The 19,607-nt window shown below is 30.1% G+C and overlaps 1 protein-coding gene across 1 annotated transcript in view; it reads left to right on the top strand.

Annotated features, from left to right (window-relative positions):
• The window catches only part of dysf (dysfusion), a 359,371-nt gene that overhangs the window by 208,888 nt on the left and 130,876 nt on the right, over window positions 1-19,607 (top strand). The window contains exon 4 of the mRNA XM_014432053.2: window positions 9,500-9,589. Within this exon, the coding sequence (XP_014287539.1) occupies window positions 9,500-9,589 (90 nt within the window). The remainder of the gene's footprint in view (window positions 1-9,499; window positions 9,590-19,607) is intronic.

The following is a 19,607-nucleotide window of genomic DNA, read 5'->3' as shown; positions in this document are numbered from 1 at the left end:
TATTTATAATTTCCCCCAAAAAAACGACAGGACTTTTTGAATGACCTGGTACTAACCGAGTTACGGGAATCACATTAAATTTAAATACCATCATTTTTTTTTTTATACATATAATATTCATTTATTGATAAGTACTACAATCTGTCACAACCTTGGTTGTGTAAGGTAAAAAAAAAATAGTAATAAGATGTGTAAAACCGAAAGATAAATAAAATTAACATAATAAAACCATGAAATAATAAGGAGAAAATAAAACATGTAAAATTTTGAACTAATTTAACAATAAAATAAAAATACTGATCACAATGTTAAAAATTAAAATTAAATTGATCTATCCAAGTTTAATGATATTTTTCCAACAACGGGGGGCTGATTGTGGTACAATTTTGTTAAATATCTCTTTTCTATCAGTTGTAAGCTATCGATGGAATTTTATGTGTTGTGCGTAAATTATTTCTTTTAATTTTAGTAATTGAAGATCGTCGTTAATTGTGGATTTCTTCTTCTGAAGAGAAGTCCCTTTTAAAATATTTATGAGCAGTAAAAAAATATTTCTTGAATTAATATTTTCTTCTTTTTTAAATATTCAAGATAATTCTGAATCATGACTGCTGCTGTTTTGATTTCCTAGAAACATAGGAATGGTTTCATGTTAAATGACTTGACACTACTGTTTAATATTCCAATCATATAGGATAGGAATAATTAATTATCATAAACTGTAATTAAATTGTTTTGAAGATCCTTGAGATTGGGCACAGCAGCAATGACGGCTGTTTTCTCTTGCCCAAGGACTACCACTTGCTGTGGACGGGTGTCATCCGCTGCAAGGCACGTCTCAATGAGTCTCTGCCTGCTCTAGGAAAAAACTTCTATAATTATTTTTATGTATGAAATCTGCATACCTTGGATTTTTATTATTTAAATATTGGAAAACTATTTCCAGTATATGAGTAATCGATATTCCAAAAAAACAATTTAAATCTTAATTATCATTAATTAAAATTAACATAATCTATAGAATATTTCTCTTTTTTAACTTTCAATATGCTTTTTTTTATAAATAAGATTTCTTTAAAGAGATATCTTCCATTTATTCAGTAAATTATTAATAAAATCTATTCATAGTCATATTCTACTTATAATTTTTTTATTTTAAGATTTTTAGGAAAATTTTAATTTAAAGTAAATCTAACATCCTTGAAGAATGGTGCCAACACTGGAGGATTAAAATAAGTTCCAATAAATCACATTTACCTTTCGTCGTAAACCCATGACCTCCTAACGGTGTCCGTTAATAATACCCCACTTATTCCCGTCCAACAGATCCATTATTTCGGACTAGATCTTGACAAACAACTGAAATTGAATCCTAATGCAAGACTGAAAAGACAGGGAACTGCTCGTCGATTTCGACTACTACAACATTTACTAGACAAACGGTCTAAACTGCCAATCCATTACAAAAGATTGATCTACATGACCATTATAAGGCCTATCTGGACATGCGGAGTTGAGCTTTGGGACTCCACTAAACCATCAAATTCCTCCCGAATCCAATCTTTACAGTCCAAAATTACAAATTTGTAATAAGTTTATAAAATATTCCCCTGACAGGTTGGCACTTCAAATGAAGTATATCTATATAAATATACAAAAATAAATCATAACAAAGTATTCCTACTTTTTTTTATTTCTGAGAGATAAAATTGCCTTCTTAATTCAAATATTTATTTTATTAATTCTACATCAATTAAATAATCATGTTGATGTTTAGGGCTGTCTACAGGCGCTAATCCTAAAAATAATTATAAAGTTTTTATACATTTAAAGTCCTGAAAAATATCCAAATTTTATCTTCTTTATTATGAACTTTATACTATGAACAATTTTTCAAATTTTTTTACATTATTATTTTATATAGCATTTTTCCTTTTCTATTTTTTCCTTTTTAATAATTTTAAATGTTATTTTTTTATAATTTCTAAAAGCATTTTTTTAAAACTGCTACCAAAACATTTCTTTTCTTCATTCAAGTTTCTTCATTTCCACAACTGCCATTACATATTTATATACTATTTTACATTTCATAGTTTCATTGACATAGAATTGATAAAAATAAAGAATTGAAGTAAGAAGGCTAATTAATCGTCGGAAAGAAAAAATTAGACAATTTCACAAATTGCTTTCGAATAAGAAACTACTTTATGTATAATCCGAGCTTACCCTAAGAGTATTCTAAATTATGTGGTGATCCTTATACCTCTTTCTCCTTTACCATTTCCCTAAAAAAACAACCTATGGCTCTGCATCTAGTAGCTAATTGTACGTTACTGTTATATTTTCAGTAGCTGCCTTAACTTATAATTAGTTGTTTCCTATTATTATACAGGCCTTTATTAATTTATAGTAATAACTAAAAGACTAGCGACAAACCTCCGACGAGGTATCTCCAGTCAAACCCAGTTCTCCGTACCCTGACCGCCCGGAGCAGACGGCTAGGAGTACAGCGATCTGTTATGATCCTTTCCCACGGTGCCTTGTTAATTACCCCCTAAGTGCTGACCTACTACTATATATTCCGATGCCGTCGTCCACTCCCTCGCATAATGTATCCTCCCGCTGTTTTTTGTCATCCCTGAGGCGGGTAATTAATAGCACCCTATTACCTTGCTGGAGATATCCTCGTGCTACAGGTGAATATAAGTCTGGAGAGTGATATATACAGCTCATCTAGAGCGACTCTCAATCACTGGGCCTATCGCTTATTTTTATAGGTCATATCTTCTGCCGTTGTCATCACTTAGTTAGCATCTGTCTTAACGATGATTATATCTAGATGAAGCACTTGTGTTTTTTTTTTCTGTTTATTTGAAGTTTTTATTATATTCTTTGTATTATTAATGATAAAGGCTAAAAAAAAATCCTTGTTTCCTTATCTAGTATGTGGTGTCTTTTTTCTAAATATTAAGGGTTCAGGTTTCAACTAAAAATGCATTACCATATTTGATACTTTGACCGACTTCGGTTTTACCATCGGTAAAAGCGTGAACCTAGTAAACCTAGTGAATTTAGTAAACACTTTAGTTATTATTATATTATTTTTTCCTGAATTCTATATCCAACAATTAACTATAATTTTTTTTACTCCATATTATATTACTTGCTAGGACCTATATGATCTCTCCGAAATCATTCCACTGAACTGAAAACAAGCCCATCGGATTTTGTTTGACATATATTTTTATGTACACTATTTTTTTTTTTTTTTTTTTTTTTTTTTTTTTTTTTTTTTTTTTTTTTTAACAAGGTTCACAATACAAACCATTTAATAATATCCAGAATATCAAAATCAAAGTGATTTTTATACAGATTTTCATTCTATATAAATATCAATCTGATGAAAAATACCTCTTGGTATTAAAATCTATAGGATAAGGCCCATGAGTTCCATTTAGAAAATTCATGATTTTTAAAACATTATTTTTTATGCCTACTACTGATAAGAGAACTATTTTTTTTCTAAATCTCTTTACAATGTTCATTCTTTTTCCGACACTGAGCTTCTTAAATCAAATCACTGACGCTAGATATTACTCTTAAGTTTTTGAATTAAGTATAGTAAAACTCTTAAGTTAATTGGAACAAGCAATACAAAAAGAAAAGAAAACACCTTATAGATTAAATTTATATCAGGTCTCAGAGAAGTGCTACTGAATACTGCTCTGTCATGCCATTTTCAAGTAGTACGTCAAATACACTAATTGTCAACTTGGTGTGAGCAGAATTATGATATAAAAAATATTTAAATCTAATCTCGGTAATTTTTATTTTCAAATAAAAGTGCACTTTTGTAAAGAACATTTTTAACTTCTCGATCAATAGGCGTTATTGTAATCACCGAAAAAATAAAAAATAGAATTTTTACACGGTTTCGATATTGGGTTATTGAATTACTATGAAAGTGATAATAATACATTTTGTTGGAATTGTAAATACGTTATATCTATCGCATAAATAATTTGATCCTGTAAAACTAATTTAATTAATAGTAGAAATATGTATATTACAAATTTTGTCGGTGAAATCATTTTTTTTTTTGTTAACACGTTTTAAATAAATCCATACAAAGAGTATTATTTTTATTTATACTTTTTTCACTTATGAATGAACAATCATAAAATTATAACAAATTAAATCACCACTTAGCATTACTGGAGATGTAAAATAAAATATAAAGCCCCAAGTACGCCTAGTGACCAACGATGTTATTAGAATAATAGCACCTGACGGGAAAAAAACTACTTTTACTGTAATCTAAAAAAAAAATATTAATTTTTAAAAACTTTAAACAGTCAAATTTTCAAAATAAATTAAATGAATAAAAATAGTTATATTAATTTTTTTTACTCCATTCTTCTAAATACTTTCTTTAATCTGTATTATTTAAAATGTGAAATTACACTGTATATATTTCTTGTTATCACTTAAAACGGGCCAAGTAGCAAAAAGTAATGTCGATTTTTTATTTCAAACAATAAATTAGTGAAGGGATAACTTGATATTGAATCAATATAAAAGAAGTTTTTTTTCCAAGTTCTTTTTCCATTAGAAATGACAAGTTTATTTTGTTTTTTATTTACTGGTCGCCAAGAAGAGGATTAAACATGGAAGGTCTTAAGAATTTACACCTGGGATAAATCATCTGCTTCATCATTTGGCTGTCATTAAATGTTTGATTAAAACAATTTATTAAATCAAAAGTTGTAGGAACATACCATTACAGAGGCCATATATTAGGCATCGGTTACAGTGTATGCAAGAGGCTGAGGACGACGTAAAAGGAGAGTTCAGGGATGGACTGAGGACATGTTGATGTGGTCAGGTCCGCCAAGGTTGTGCCTCAGTGAAAGCAGGAAACTGGAACCTGATGGTCGTTATCTCTTAGCTTATGAAAATTATATCATTAATATTTATCAGAGATATGTTAGTATTTCAGCTATTGTACGGCTAGCACTGGATAATATGGGGCAATAATGTTGATGATCCTTTATCAATTTTATAGTGTGTGTTGATATTAACCTATCGCTTGTTGAGAATCACATCGGAGAAACTACAAAAGCAATCGATTGAAGACAATATTTTACGTTTATAAGTAGCGAACATTTAAAAACAAATCTTACATGTGTGAGATAAACCATGAGAGATAAAATAAACAATGAAACAAGGTACGAGTCAGTTTTGGTAGAATGTCTTGTGGTAGAATGACATCCAATAATGTCTTGTAAACAGACTAATTATTAAAGAGACAAAGAAAAAAAATCAAGGTGGTTATAGTAATTTGATGACGAATTTGGCACATACACCATTATGACTCCCAATAGACGTTTAGGGGTTTTTTGTACTCCATATTCAGAACTACATTGTTATTACTGAACGTTACAACATTCCAATCATTTGAGGATAATCCTGCTCCAACATGGATTACCGGAGTTCCTTGTTCATTATTGCTGCCTTTCTTTATATGACACCAAGCAGTTTATATGCTTCGGCAGCCACATGATCTTGTCAGTGCAAAAGTAGTCTTCCTACTTACTTGTATGCTTAAAGAAATTTACTACTCTCTGTTAGACTATAATATTGTCTATTAATATGCTCTGTCCAGCGCAGTCTTGCAAGTCTGATTGACATACATCCACATAGAACCTTAATTTCTAAATTTATTCTTCTTATCCAATTTCGTGGCGTTTTTTGGATCTTTAGCTATTTTCACAATATTTTCAAGTATTTTTAATAATGTCAACGTTTTCAATGAAAATTTAACTCATCTACAAGCGATACTTTCATAATATTTTTTTAAAAAGAATTTTCTAAAAATTAATATATTAACATTTGATCGACATTTAAGGAAATGATCAATCAACACATTTTTGATATGGATTAAAGTATGTGAAAAATTTATAAATAATAATTCAAAAAAAAAGATTGTAAACATATTTATTTTTCTTAAAAGGATAGTAAATTCGATAATTAATAGTTACTTTATTTGCCTCCAACGAGGATATGAAAAGATCTAGAGGGATCAAATAATTAAGAGAATAATGCATATTCTAAAACATATGCAATTAAACTAAGGAATTAATGAAGTGCAATTGCACGGGTAAAAGAACGCTAGGGCATACGAATTGAACAAAGCCGAAGACGTAACAGGTTCCAGGATATCGGTTACAGTAGTTTGCATGTCAAGGTAACTGGCTCATCCCCCACGGCCGAATTTCTATTAGAGACTTTAACGACCGGGATATTTACATAGGTAGAGATATCGTTACAGATAGCAGCTCTTTATGATTGAGATGGAATCTGCGATAGGGGAGGAACTTTCGACTAATTTTGGAATTAAATAAATAATCAAGCGTATCAAAAAAATCTAAATTAATTCAGACAGTCTATTTTTTAGTAATGCCTCAAAAACGTCATGAAATAAAAATATCCATTTCGTGAAATATAGAACGGTTTTGTTTTTTTAACTGTTTGTTAGTTAAAAAAAAATGTCCAAGTTAAACACGTTTTATAATCATCACTTCCATTTGGCTCCATATATCATTTTATGTATTCTATTTATTAAAATTTTAAAACTAATAATTATCTATAAAAAAACTATATTTTAAATTAAAATATGTAATAATCTTTATAATATAAAAAGTCCTCCATTGGGGAATTATACAGCCCAAGAGTGGGAATGTCAAGATTCATTTCACAACCTTCAGATCCAAACGCTATTAGGTCCTCTTGTCTTGCTTTTGTCACCTGTATTGCTGGTACTGTATAACTTCTGCCCCGTGTCCATTTCTTAGTCATAACAGTAGAAAATAAAAAAATTGAAGTTTTAATCATTATAACCTCGTATAAAGTTCTCACTTAAATACTTTGGTCCATGCCAAAGCATAGCGGTCTTATACATCCCAGGAATCTCTGAGGATACATTTCAGGAATACTACTCTTAATTCAATATTATGAATTTAATTTCTTTGTCAACCAGATGAAGCACTCCATCAATCAGAGGGTCTCGACTAATGACTGAGCACCTTGAAAACGGTCCTTCGCAGCCAGTTCTTAAATAGCCTTGTCGAAAAAGTTGTACATAATACCTGACAGTTCCCAAATAACTCTCTAACCCCTGAATTCGGAATGGGGCAGAGTAGTTTATTGAAATCACAGTCCTCTCGGGTTTTAATTTGTCTTTATTGATTAGTTTAGAATTCTAGTTTAAGTATTATTAGTTAATTAGAGATGAATATCGTAATATATCGAAATAACATTTTCAGTGTTCAGTAGTTTTGACCATTAAAAATTAAATTGAAAATTTTATGTTTTTTTTTTTTTTTAATGGTGTAACACTAGCAAAAGCATATTTATCTTTTGTATCAAATAAAACCCTATTTTTTCAAATGAATCTATTACTGCATTGAAATTTGAAATACTCGTGGTTTAATAGACAGAAGAATTTTACTTGAAGATTTTATATATTTAAGATTAATTATTTTTTTTTTTTAAATTTTTAATATCCTGCTTTCAACCCAAAGTTTATATTTACCAGCAATCCCCACAAAGTCTAATTTCATTTGACTAATGCTTTATTATCGTCTTATGTCAAAAATTGTTATGCGATAATGTTTTTGTCTTAGCTATTAAAAATAAAAACAAAATGGACTGAACTGAAGACGAAAGTAATAATGTTAAGCTGAGAATAAAGTGTAGCATTAACATTATGGACAGGCTAAGAGGCTATTTGCCGTGAGATGAGCTGAGAGGATAGGGTAGGGAGGTGTGCCATACTTGAGATTCCGTTGCCAGCTCCAGCTTTATCAGATTAATAGCTCAACTCCTTCGGCTCTCTAATTATACACCGAGCCACTTATGTATTTTATTTATTATGTATTTGGAGACTATCCTACCTGTATCTTCGGAGGTGGGAGAGATTATTAGTGGTATCGGATATTGGTTGAATTTTATTTTTGACGGATGTTGATTTATTGGATTGGATATATTTTTTACATTTTTTTTAATGTCGAGCAGGCGCCTTCAGCTGTTAAGGTATAATATTTGGATATTAGTTTTGAACTTTGATTTATCGATCGATTATTTTTTTTTTCCTTTTTATTTACAAAAATAAAATTACTTCTTAAAACTTTTACATATTTTATCTACAAGATAATATCCTTTATATTAAAATAAGTTCTTTTGTTTTTTTGGCCGGATATAAAATTAAAAAATAATTAAATAAAATTGAGCTGATTAATAGTTATCTTTCATCTACGCCCTACGTCCCTGATCAAAAAGACCTTAAAGTCTGGAATAATGCAGTGTTAATTTTGACCACCACAGACACCGTAAGTGCTATCAGTGATTAGAAACTGAGTCAGAAAAATAACAATTAAAGTGGATTGAATTAAAACACACAAATAAGAACCTTTTTTTTAATCATGTTTCATTTTAATTTGGTCATATAGACGTAGAGTATGTTCTCGAGTTCTGAATCCAAGTTCCTTAAGTAGTGTGTATTTTTGTTAATATAAGTGATATAGACAGCTTTTTCTAAACAGCTTTCAAGTTGAAAACTTGGAACGCGGCTCACCATCGAAGTATCCCGAGCTTCGTTCAAGATTTCAACCACATCGACTCCTAATTCTCCAGTTGTCTCCTTCTCAAATTGGACAAAAATATCTTCTTAATAGTTTTGTTTCAAATACTAACCAGAAGCATGGTCGTCCTCTTTGGACATTTGGATCCAGGAACTTCTGACCCATAGATAAGCACACGGTGAACCAGGTTCTTATAAAGATTGATCTTGGTCCTGATAGATAACTGTGAGTATCTGATTCTAAAATTTTTTGCCAGACAAAAGTATTTCCGGTTGACTACAGCCTTGATCTCCTGAGAAGTGTCATTTTTTGCGTTCACTTCCGAACTCAAGCTGTACAAAACCTTACTTAAATTTCGCTCGACTCCCATTCTTAAACACATTGTCTTGGCTTCAAGTTGTTCACTGAACATTCTAGAGTAAGGAACTCTATGAGAGCACGTTGAAAGATTATCAGTTCAATAAAACGGAGAAGCTTCTCTCCTTCCACCGATAAAGCTATTTTATCCTCAAAATCTAGGATGATAATCATTCTACATCAGTATCTTTGTGAGTTCAAGAAAAACGTAGAAAAAATATTCTCATGTATTCTAGTATAATGCATTTTGAGTTCCGAAGTTATAAATCAAAAAGTCCTGAAACCTAATCAAAAATTAATTAAACCCTGTCAAACTATCTTGTTCTGTTATTTATATTTTATATCAGGAAAATTCGTGGCTGTAACTTTATTTATGAATAATAGCATTAATGGACTTGGTCATTCGTTAAATATTACTACTCTTAGTTATCCGTCTTCAATTTAATCAATTCTTTATTATTCATTCTATGTTATCAATTGTTCTATTGTCTTTTTTACAGGCTCTCAGTGGCTTCTTGATGATGATGACCCAGAACGGGAAGCTCCTGTACATCTCGGACAACGCTGCGGAGTACCTTGGCCATTCGATGGTGAGAAGAAATTATTACTTAATAATCCGCATGGAATAAGATTCAACTCCCGATCCCTGCTTGCAAATATACCGTATGATATTGACTTAAGTTACTGGTTCATGGTTTTACATTGAACTTAAAGCCGATGTATGATATATCACTTATATATTTATTCGACATGGAAATATGTTAAACTGTACAATTAATCAAAGTTTAAACTGTTTATCCTTAGGGTAAGCATGAACACTCATGGTAAAGCGGACATTTGATCTTAAGTTATCATAATTTTACTAGAATACTTTATACATGTAATGGCATGATTAGATAAACGATATTATTTTTATATTGGTTAAATATATTTTAAAAATAATTAATTTTATTTTTTTTGTTCTTGTTTTTAATTTTTCTTATCACTTTTGTCCGAATTACAAATCTCATAATTGACTTTTTGTATTTGATGGATTAAATCTCATAAAAAGGAAAAGAAAAGAGAAACATGTTAAGTAATAATTCATTTTTCACCCTTTCTTACTTAATTGATTAATACTGCGCTGAACTTAGCTCCTTAGAAAGGTTTCCTTTATTGTTCAATAAATCATCGGCTTCATTACAGATTGATGATTCGCAACTTTATGTGGAAATAAGTGCTTCATAGATATTTATAGCCGTTGCTTGCAAGTTCAGCCGTTACATTTATTTATAAATGATTAACATTCGGTTATCTTATTGACTACATTTATTACTTTCATTCCTAGAGCTAATGTTGGAATGTGATATTATAATGCGATCAGAATATACTATTACATGGAAATAAATAGCAAAATAAAATTTTCTTTTGGAAATTTTGACCCATCCGTTTTCTTCGACACTAGAAAATTGGAAATTAACTCAAACGTTGTAGTACTACATATCTTGCAGTTATTGTATTCATTATTAAAACAAATAAAAGAATAACGTACCGGTCTCGAATACCTACAAGTGACAGGCTATCTACTTCCCAGGTAAGAACGCCAGATTTATTTTTACCCCTAAACAATTAATTTCATTTTATTATTTTTCTTTGCTTGTGGATTATTAATCAGCCTTCTTACTTACTTTTGTTGTTTTTTATTTGTTATTATTTAAATATCATAGGGCTAATTAGTATGGTGTGTTCTTGACGCAACACACTGTATTTGGGCAACACTAAATGAATCATTTATCTCACTAAAAATAAAAGATTGAAGTAAGAAGGTTACTAAATGACCCAGAATGGAAAAAAAAGAAAGTATAAATTGGTGTCTTAGAATAAAAAAAAAACTTATTGAATTTAATTATTATTTGTTTAATATGTTTTTTTTATGTTAATTCTTTCAACTGATTCAAAGGCTTCAATCGGGTTTATTAATATCTGTTATGACAAAAAATACAATATGAAAATTAAGTTTTAGTCAGCAAAGATAAATTTAAACGGCCATAAAAAAGACAAAAAAAAAACGGGCATTAAGACAAAAAAAAAACGGGCATTAAGACAAAAAAATTATAAAACCGTTTTGCCTTTATTGACAAAAATGAAGCGTCATAAATCCTAAGAAATATTTCTTAGAAAAATTAAATGATTTGTGTAGGCGTAATAAGGTTCATGGTTTTATCTATGCCACAGGAGAGAATTAAACAAGCTTTTAAAATTTATTTTACCATATTATACCACTGATCATTCAGTCACCGCTGTAAAGAGTAGGAATAAAAAAAAAATTAAAATAACATTAAAATTTTGATATTTATAGTTTTTGATTCGTACTAAATATGCAAATAAATTAATAATCTCAGTTTTTTAATTGTTTCTCAAAGTGCCTACTTAAAATATAATAAATATTTTAAGTACACCATCTGCAATAAGGCTGCACACCATCTGCATTTTATATGTTGCTTCTGTTAAACACAACTGCATGTCTATACATTTTGAATCTGAGTGCTATTACCTCTCATAAGAACCAATTTACGACCCACTGCAAATTAAAGTCAACCCTCCCAGAGTAGATTCGACCCAAGACCAGTTACGACGCAAGGGTATTATACTAAAGTGCTTCTCCTCTAAGTATGAACACAGAACCCTCCATTAAATAATTGGTCATAAAATAAATGAAATATTGCCATCCTGATGTATATTTAATCCACACATTGTTATATGTGACCAGAGATGGTTAAGAGATGGTTAACTTATTATCTAAGTTGTTCCATGATGTTACTACATGAAACGATCAGTATGCTTATTAGTTAATTAATTTGTAACTAGTTACTTAATATTTTTAGATAGTTTATAATAAACTTCCAATGCAGTATAATAAATTCATTCCAGTAGCGATTTCCTTTTGTGGGTTAAGCACCCAATAAACCTACTTAGCTATACGATTTATAGTATCAGTTTATAACCCGAGCTGTTAGCAGTTAACTGCTAGTGTGTAATCGACTTCTGCTCCTTACTTTATTTCCACTGATACTTTTGCCTAGTATTTATCTATCATTTGGGTGGTGATTCGAAGCATACTAGATAAGAACTTAGATAGATGTAGCAATGGCGTAAGGACCCCATAAATCAACACGCCGAGATTCTGTTATCTGTAATGATGACTGCATCGAGATATCGAAACTAGCCATCTTTTTATTACTATTCTGGATCGATTATCTAACCCTTGTATTTGTCAATGCACCCAATCTGGGCCATTATTACGCCTGGCTTAATTTTCACATATTTTTCCTCGTTCAGAATAAAAAAAAATAAACTTATTTAATAAATCCTAAACCAAGGTAGAAAGAAGAATCTGTCCTAAATTAAATGTATAGCTAAATGAACGAATACAAAAATTTAATATGTAGTATTTTTTTACGTTAGTCCTATTTTATACTTCTATATACATATTTTGGTTATGTTTATGATTTGTGGCAGATTGTAATATATATCAATAAATAAATTATGATGACGGTAGATATAGCTTTATTTTTTCAAGATTTATTATAGAATTCAAAAACGTTTAGTATCACTCCAATATATACTAAAAAGGTTTGTGATTGTAAGTGAGATAAAAAAAAAAAAACTTTATTTCTAATGAAAATTTTCATTTATAATTAAGTGGAATTAAAGAAAAATACATATTATCTTTTAAATTGGATGATCGATTTTGTTTTGTTTTATAAGGATTCAGCCTCGAAGCATCTTTACTGTGCGAGATAGCTGCTGCATAATAGCTAAAAAACAATTCTATCCTCTGTGACATCAAAATGTCTCTTTGTTTTCAATTTGGTTTGTTGAAAGAGTAATTTCATTCTGTCCAAGACTAAAAAATAACCATTGATATTAACAAAACGTTAACGTGTTGGATTTGATGATTTAATTCAACGTTTCTCATTAAAACACACACTTACATTTTGCTTCAGTTACAATATACATGCAGTCAGAAATTAAACCATGATCACATTTTCATTTGTAAACTGTTTTCAAAGATATTTTGTAAAACAAAGAATATATCTAACAAAACCTGATCGTCGTTTTAAACATTTTTCTTCGATTATAGATAATTAAACATAGTGGTGACTACTTTTGGCATTGAAACTGATTTTTATAAAATAAGTCATACACAGATAATTTTTTTTTCTTTATTGTATTACCACCATTTGGTGACTAATATATCATGCGAAATATTCGCATGGGCTAACTATTTTAATTAAATTATCACAAGTATAAATACCATATTGTGCATCACTTGTTTTTTTTTCATGTAAAATTAAATACTGAGAAATTGTTTGAGTTCAATCATCATAAGCTAAATTGTCCTTAATACATCTTATATCTTGATCTTGAGTAAGGAATCAAATAAAACCATCCAATTCTGAAGCATGCTGCAGTAATCAAAAACCTTAAATGTTGCATAATTAATATTTTTTATCAGATAATATTGTGCCTATCTATCTTTGCCAGATTTTAGATGGACTCTAGAAATTGCCAGTGAAGTATGACTTCCTGGAAATAATGTTTAACACACAAGATTCTAATGGGATTTGACAAAATATCTTTTTTTTTTTAATTTATTTATTGATATTTACAACTGTATAAAAATACTACAAGTAAATTTGATCATAATGACCTAATGATATGATACAGCATGTAGAGAAACTACCCAGTAGTAGAACTCTAAAAACAGTTTACAATATAAGGTCACGAGGCCATCTTCTTTTCAGGCTCCTCGGAGGATTACCAGGAATGGAAGAGGAAACAAGGTTAGAAACTAGTGGACAAAATATCAAATTTAAAAATAATTTGTTAATTTCCCTTGTTGAAATAACAAACATTTATGAAAAATATATCGATCTAGTTAGTTATAAAAAAGTATCTCATAAAATACTTTCATAAAAGGACAAAACATGACCTGAGTGAGTATTAGTTTTCGAATACACCCTCGGATACTATCATACCGCATTAGCATCTGCCGAAGAGAGACGTAAATTAAGGAAACTACTGGAAGGAATCCTGAGAGCTATCCGCGCACAAGATGTCCTTAAATAGTTTAACCGCGAGGACGGGGACAGTTAAAAAGTTCCTTTTTACAAGAATCCTGGATTAGATAATGGAGCGAGTGGAATCCACTACAAATGAATGCGTTAATAGATCAGTCCCCGGTGGGAATGCCGCGCCACATTGTCCCGCCACTCTTCGAGATTGACGGTCCTGCTTCCATTCTACCTGAAATTAATTGACAGCCTCTCCTTAACAAGTATATTGTCCTCTCTCCTTCCTCCAGCTCTTCCTCACCTTTTCTTTCTCATAAATCTTGCTATTTTATATAATTTATGTAGTTCCAAAGTAAACTTAATAATTAATGTAAATAAATTAGAAAAAAAAACAGGTTACTTTATCCTAAAGCATCGAGTTTTAACTGTGATTGTGTATATAGACAAGTAGTCTTGGAGATTTGGGTAAGGTACCGGTAGACAAAATGTTTCAACATTTTCTTTGATTAGCCTTAAAGCTTTGTCGTTGCTTATATATTATTTACTTTATTTTCATTATTTATTTTCCTCGAGAAGAATTATAATAAATAATTTAGAGAACAATTTTCTTATTAAGAAAGTCCACCCGTAATGCGGTACTGTGTTTGGTAAATTGAAGGCGTAAAAAACTGTACATAGACCTGTATTTTCGGCAATATTTTACAACCATCACAGTAACTGTCGCAGCCCTGCTATGTTATAAACTGTATGATAACCTCCGTCATGACAGTATATGAAACAGCAGTAAAGGTCCGTTTAAATGGAGGAACTTTATAATTTACAGCCATGTCAGCACTGTCCCACCATAGGTTTGGAATGATTGTTGATGGCATCTAACAGGGCAGTGGCATGGTTACTGCATATATACAAATTGTTGTACCTTATCTACTTATCAACTGTGATGGCGATTAGAAATAACCTATTACAAGGTTGTGGCTAGGATTACTGTTACCATGTTAAGATAATACAAAGAAAAATTCTACACTGTCGTTACGGTTTCACCATGACAGAAAACTCTTCCAGTAAAATAACCATAAGACAATGTATTTAGTTCTTATTGTACACTATTATCATTAACCTGACAATAATTTATGTATATTTTTGAACTTATTAAAAGATCTGTACATAAATGTAAATAAAACCTTATAATGAATTAATAATTCAATACATTTGGTGATATGTCCCTTATGAGGACCTCTTATAAAGTCTTGATGCCTGTTTTCTTCACAACAGACGTACAATCTTAAGAGTAAGTAAAATATTCATAAGATAAAGGAAAAATATTTGATTATAGGGAGATAGTCCGGGTGGTGGTCAATAAAGGTATCACAATAGTAGAAGAAAACTATTTATTGTTATACAACGTTTCTCCAGTTGTCATCTTCGTTTCAATCTGACAGCCCTGCAAAGTGGGGCGAAACGTTGGTTAGCAATAAATAGTTTTTTCCACCATTTTGATATCTTAACAGGCAACAACCCGGACTATCTCCCTATAATCTACTTCATACGTTACTATCTTCTTGGTAGAATAAAATGAAAATATTTTATGTGCCTTCTACAATACGAGATTGCTTGTGCATATAGCATATTCATTAATTATAAGGGTTTACTAAAAAATATAATATAATAAGAATCTATGACTTGTAATTTTTACGAGTGATTATTTTATTTCATACATACATTTTTTCCAGTTTTTTTTTTCATTTTTGTTATTTTTTATTCTTTTGTTTCCTTAAAATAAATCCTCATCACATTTATTGAGTTGTCTCTTACTCTTTTCATATTTCTTTCTTATTCCTCCTTTATTATAATTATGAAAAGTATTTAAACTTCAAAGTTGTATAGATAATATCCTAATAGCATGTTTATGACATTTACAGAAGGAAGAAGTTTAAGGTTTATTTAATTCAGTCGTGAGCAGTTTTTCTGGTACTGCTGAAATGTAATTTTATTAAATAATTAAAGGCCGACGAAACTTAGCTTCAATTTCATGTGATACATAACAGTATAGGTCAGCAGTGGAGCAAAATAACAGTAGCAGTGAGCCACTCTAAAAGATTGCTTCTTAAATAGCTATCGGTTAATTTAATAGTTATTTGTTAAACTGAAAAATCTCCTGTTATATTCCTAATGTATGGATTTGCACTTTGAAAAGGTGTGAACTTTCTATTTTAATAAATTTTTCTTTACATTTCCTGTCGTTCATATCAACTTTACATATATTATGAATTGAAGATAACAAATTCATCAAAAAATAATAAGGAAAACAACCAGACAAAAATAAAATCATATAAGTAAATTTATCAAAGTCATATTTAATATATCATTCCAATTCAGTTATTTAAAGAAAGATTTTCGTCATGACTTCAGTAGTAATCATCAACTATAGACTAATTTCAATTCAAATATGTTTGGCTAACTCATTTATTTGTTATTGTTGATATCAATCAACTGATAATATCTTTTGTTTTTCTTTTCTCTTGTTTAAGTATAAAAAACTTCATGGCTGTTTAGTAATGCATAAATAACTAAGCGTTAGTCCGAACGGCTATCATCCATAAGGATAATTTGCATAAGGCTCGGATGAATTAAGCAAGAGATATTATTGGTCTTCCTGTAAAAAATCTCAAGGATATCGTTTCGCAGCCGGTAACGGATAAATTCGTTAATCTATGTTTATTAGTTCATTTGCAATGGCTTCGAACAATCTGTCTTTTTACGACTACTCTACAGAGCGAGAAGGTCATTTAATACGGAGAAGTAGTTGCCGATTACGAGTCCTTGATGACGCCTCGAGGATGTGACAGAAGTCGTAAACCGTCCTTCTGGAGGTCCTTAATTTTAATTCTTATTTCTTTTTTATAATTGACAATTCATCCACTTTGAATGGATACACCAATCAAAACAATAGTAACACTGACGTTTCCTCATCGATCGTAAATTGATCTTAATGATTTATTTTCCATTGTGGATTAGATTTACGATTTTTACGTTTCATTGTAATCTTAATTCAACTTAACACCTTAAAAGTCTAGGAACGCATTAAAATTTATAAAGTAAGCAAATTTTAATCATAGGTTTACAATCGTCATTTTATAATAAAATCAAGTCATAATTAATTTATATTAGATATACGCTACAATGCTTTATATACAACGCAACTATATGCTGATCTGCGAAACTGCCTTTGAGCATAAAAATAAAATAACAGAGAGGTTGAACAGCACGTTAACACGTTAAGGGCATATATTTTCCTAACTTTTTTTTTTGGAAACCAGATTAGAGGTTATTTAATTGTTCAATTAATGCTTTGAATACAAAATGGTGGGTTGAGAAAGAACAATCCTGAGACTCTAAAACACCTAATCAATCAAGAAACAAAATTTCTTGAACACTACTGTAAATTTGGAGAGGTTACAGCGGGTTCACATGATTCGGATGTGAAGAAAAAAAACTTCATTTCTGTGGGGTTTTATTGCTGAAAAGTTTAAATCATTCATGAATAGGATTCATAACAATTCGACACAATATCGGCGAAAAATGATGCTCAAAACAAAAGGCACAAAAGTGTTTGTTATTTTAAAAATAATGAACATTTGTAGCACAGTTTATGAAAATTCAACTAAACTAAACTGATAAATAAAGTTTCTTTGAATGGAACATATCTGGTTTAAAAAATCAAATTACATGAATTAGTAATTTGGAGACAGATAGACAGAATTCCACATTTATTTCTGCTTCTTATTATGCTAACAAGTCAGAGTTCATTTCAAAACATCAACGTTTTACTGACTTTATATCAGGTAATATTTGTGATTAATAATACAAAATAATCGGTAAATTGAAGGGATAAATTTAAATTCCTTCCAATAGGCTCAGCAGTAGAATGGAGGTTTTCTGTTACGTTGTCATCCTGGTTAAGGTGTCCTTCCGCAACGAGAGAGGACTACTCAAATTAAGGACGAGGTCAATTCCTTTTTCTTTCTTTTTTCTTTAGCATTCTTAATGAGCCTGCCATTATGCAGATCTTTAGTAATCCTAAACAGTGGCAATGCGAGGTGATTAGGAGTGATATTAAAGTTCGTGCCCTATATCTCATGCACACTACATTTTATCTTTTTTTATGAATTTAATAATATGTAATGTCTACATTTTATCTTTTTTCATGAATTTAATAATAAGTAAAAATATTTCCTTATCTTATTAGTATGAAATCAAAACTGAAAAGAGTTCTTCTTTTATTCCGAAATGTACTGAAAACACTTTATCATTAGATTGTAAATCTATTTTTGGATTATATTAATAAATGCTTAACACGAGTTGTACTCGTTTGCGAAACAATGTTTTTTTATAGCTACTGCAGCTAGACAGTAACAACCGTTTAAAATATAATAATTTTTTTTTTTTAAAAACAACCGTTTAAGTTTGAAATATAAATGGGTAACGCAGATTAGAAAACTACTAGAGAGATTCGGAATGTTTGACCCGATACAATTCAATGATCCAGTAAATATCAAACTTAGAATGAGGGAGATCTTGGATAGATATAGGCAATTTTCAAGGGAAAAGGCCTATTGTTATGAAGAAACCTTTAATCCGTGGTACGGTAGGGTTTTCATTAAAACCGACGCTCCTCATAGGTACCTAAAGATCAGCTGTCCTATAGCTTACTTGAGAATAATTGCCCAAAATTTAAATATATTTAAATATAACTGTCCAGTAAATATATAATCTCTCATAGTATCGCTCCACTCAAATAAAATGTGGAACTCATTGAAGCTTTGTCCAGATAATTACAGAACGGCGTTGGAGGTTTTTTACCATTTTTTATTAAACTGTTGGGCTCATCAAGAAAACCAAATTCGGTACATACCGATACTAAGCAACATTAACCAACATCAATAGTATGAATTTCTGTCAGTACACTCAACTTCTCACTGCGATATATAGTTTTTGTTTCTTTTATGTCATTAAATATGTGTTGTTGTTTTTTTTTTATCTGAGAAATTTTGATATTAGTTTATATAACTGATTTTCAACTCTCTATTTTTATTGAATAACAATAATGATATATTTAATTATGTATTTTACAAGCTAACTCTGGATGCAAATAAATACATTATTATTAGATTATATTACTTTTGTTAACACCATAACATATAATTACCTTGTAAATAGTATTTGAGTTTTATTAATGTTTAATTTAGTTTTAGTTTTATTATTTTAATTGGATTTTGTTGTTTGAGAAGAAAAATATGTAATTATATTTGTGTGTTATAATGAATAATATGAACAGTTGCTATGAGCTAATTACCGTTGCTAAGAGGCGTCACCTAGCAACGGACCACCATGTTAGTTTTTTATAGCAGTTCCGGCTAATTAGCAGCCCTGTCTGCCCTTATAGTTTAATAGTTTAGACATTTTTGAGTGTTTTAGTCGTCATTACAATCCGAAACCACACCTTTTCTGTGTTTCGACTTTAATATGAGTTCTGGATAATTAGTGACCATGA

The sequence above is a fragment of the Halyomorpha halys genome, unplaced genomic scaffold, assembly GCF_000696795.3.
Source record: "Halyomorpha halys isolate HHAL.00 unplaced genomic scaffold, Hhal_1.1 Scaffold1023.1, whole genome shotgun sequence".
NCBI lineage: Eukaryota > Metazoa > Arthropoda > Insecta > Hemiptera > Pentatomidae > Halyomorpha > Halyomorpha halys.
This window is presented reverse-complemented; position numbering and strand designations above follow the sequence as displayed.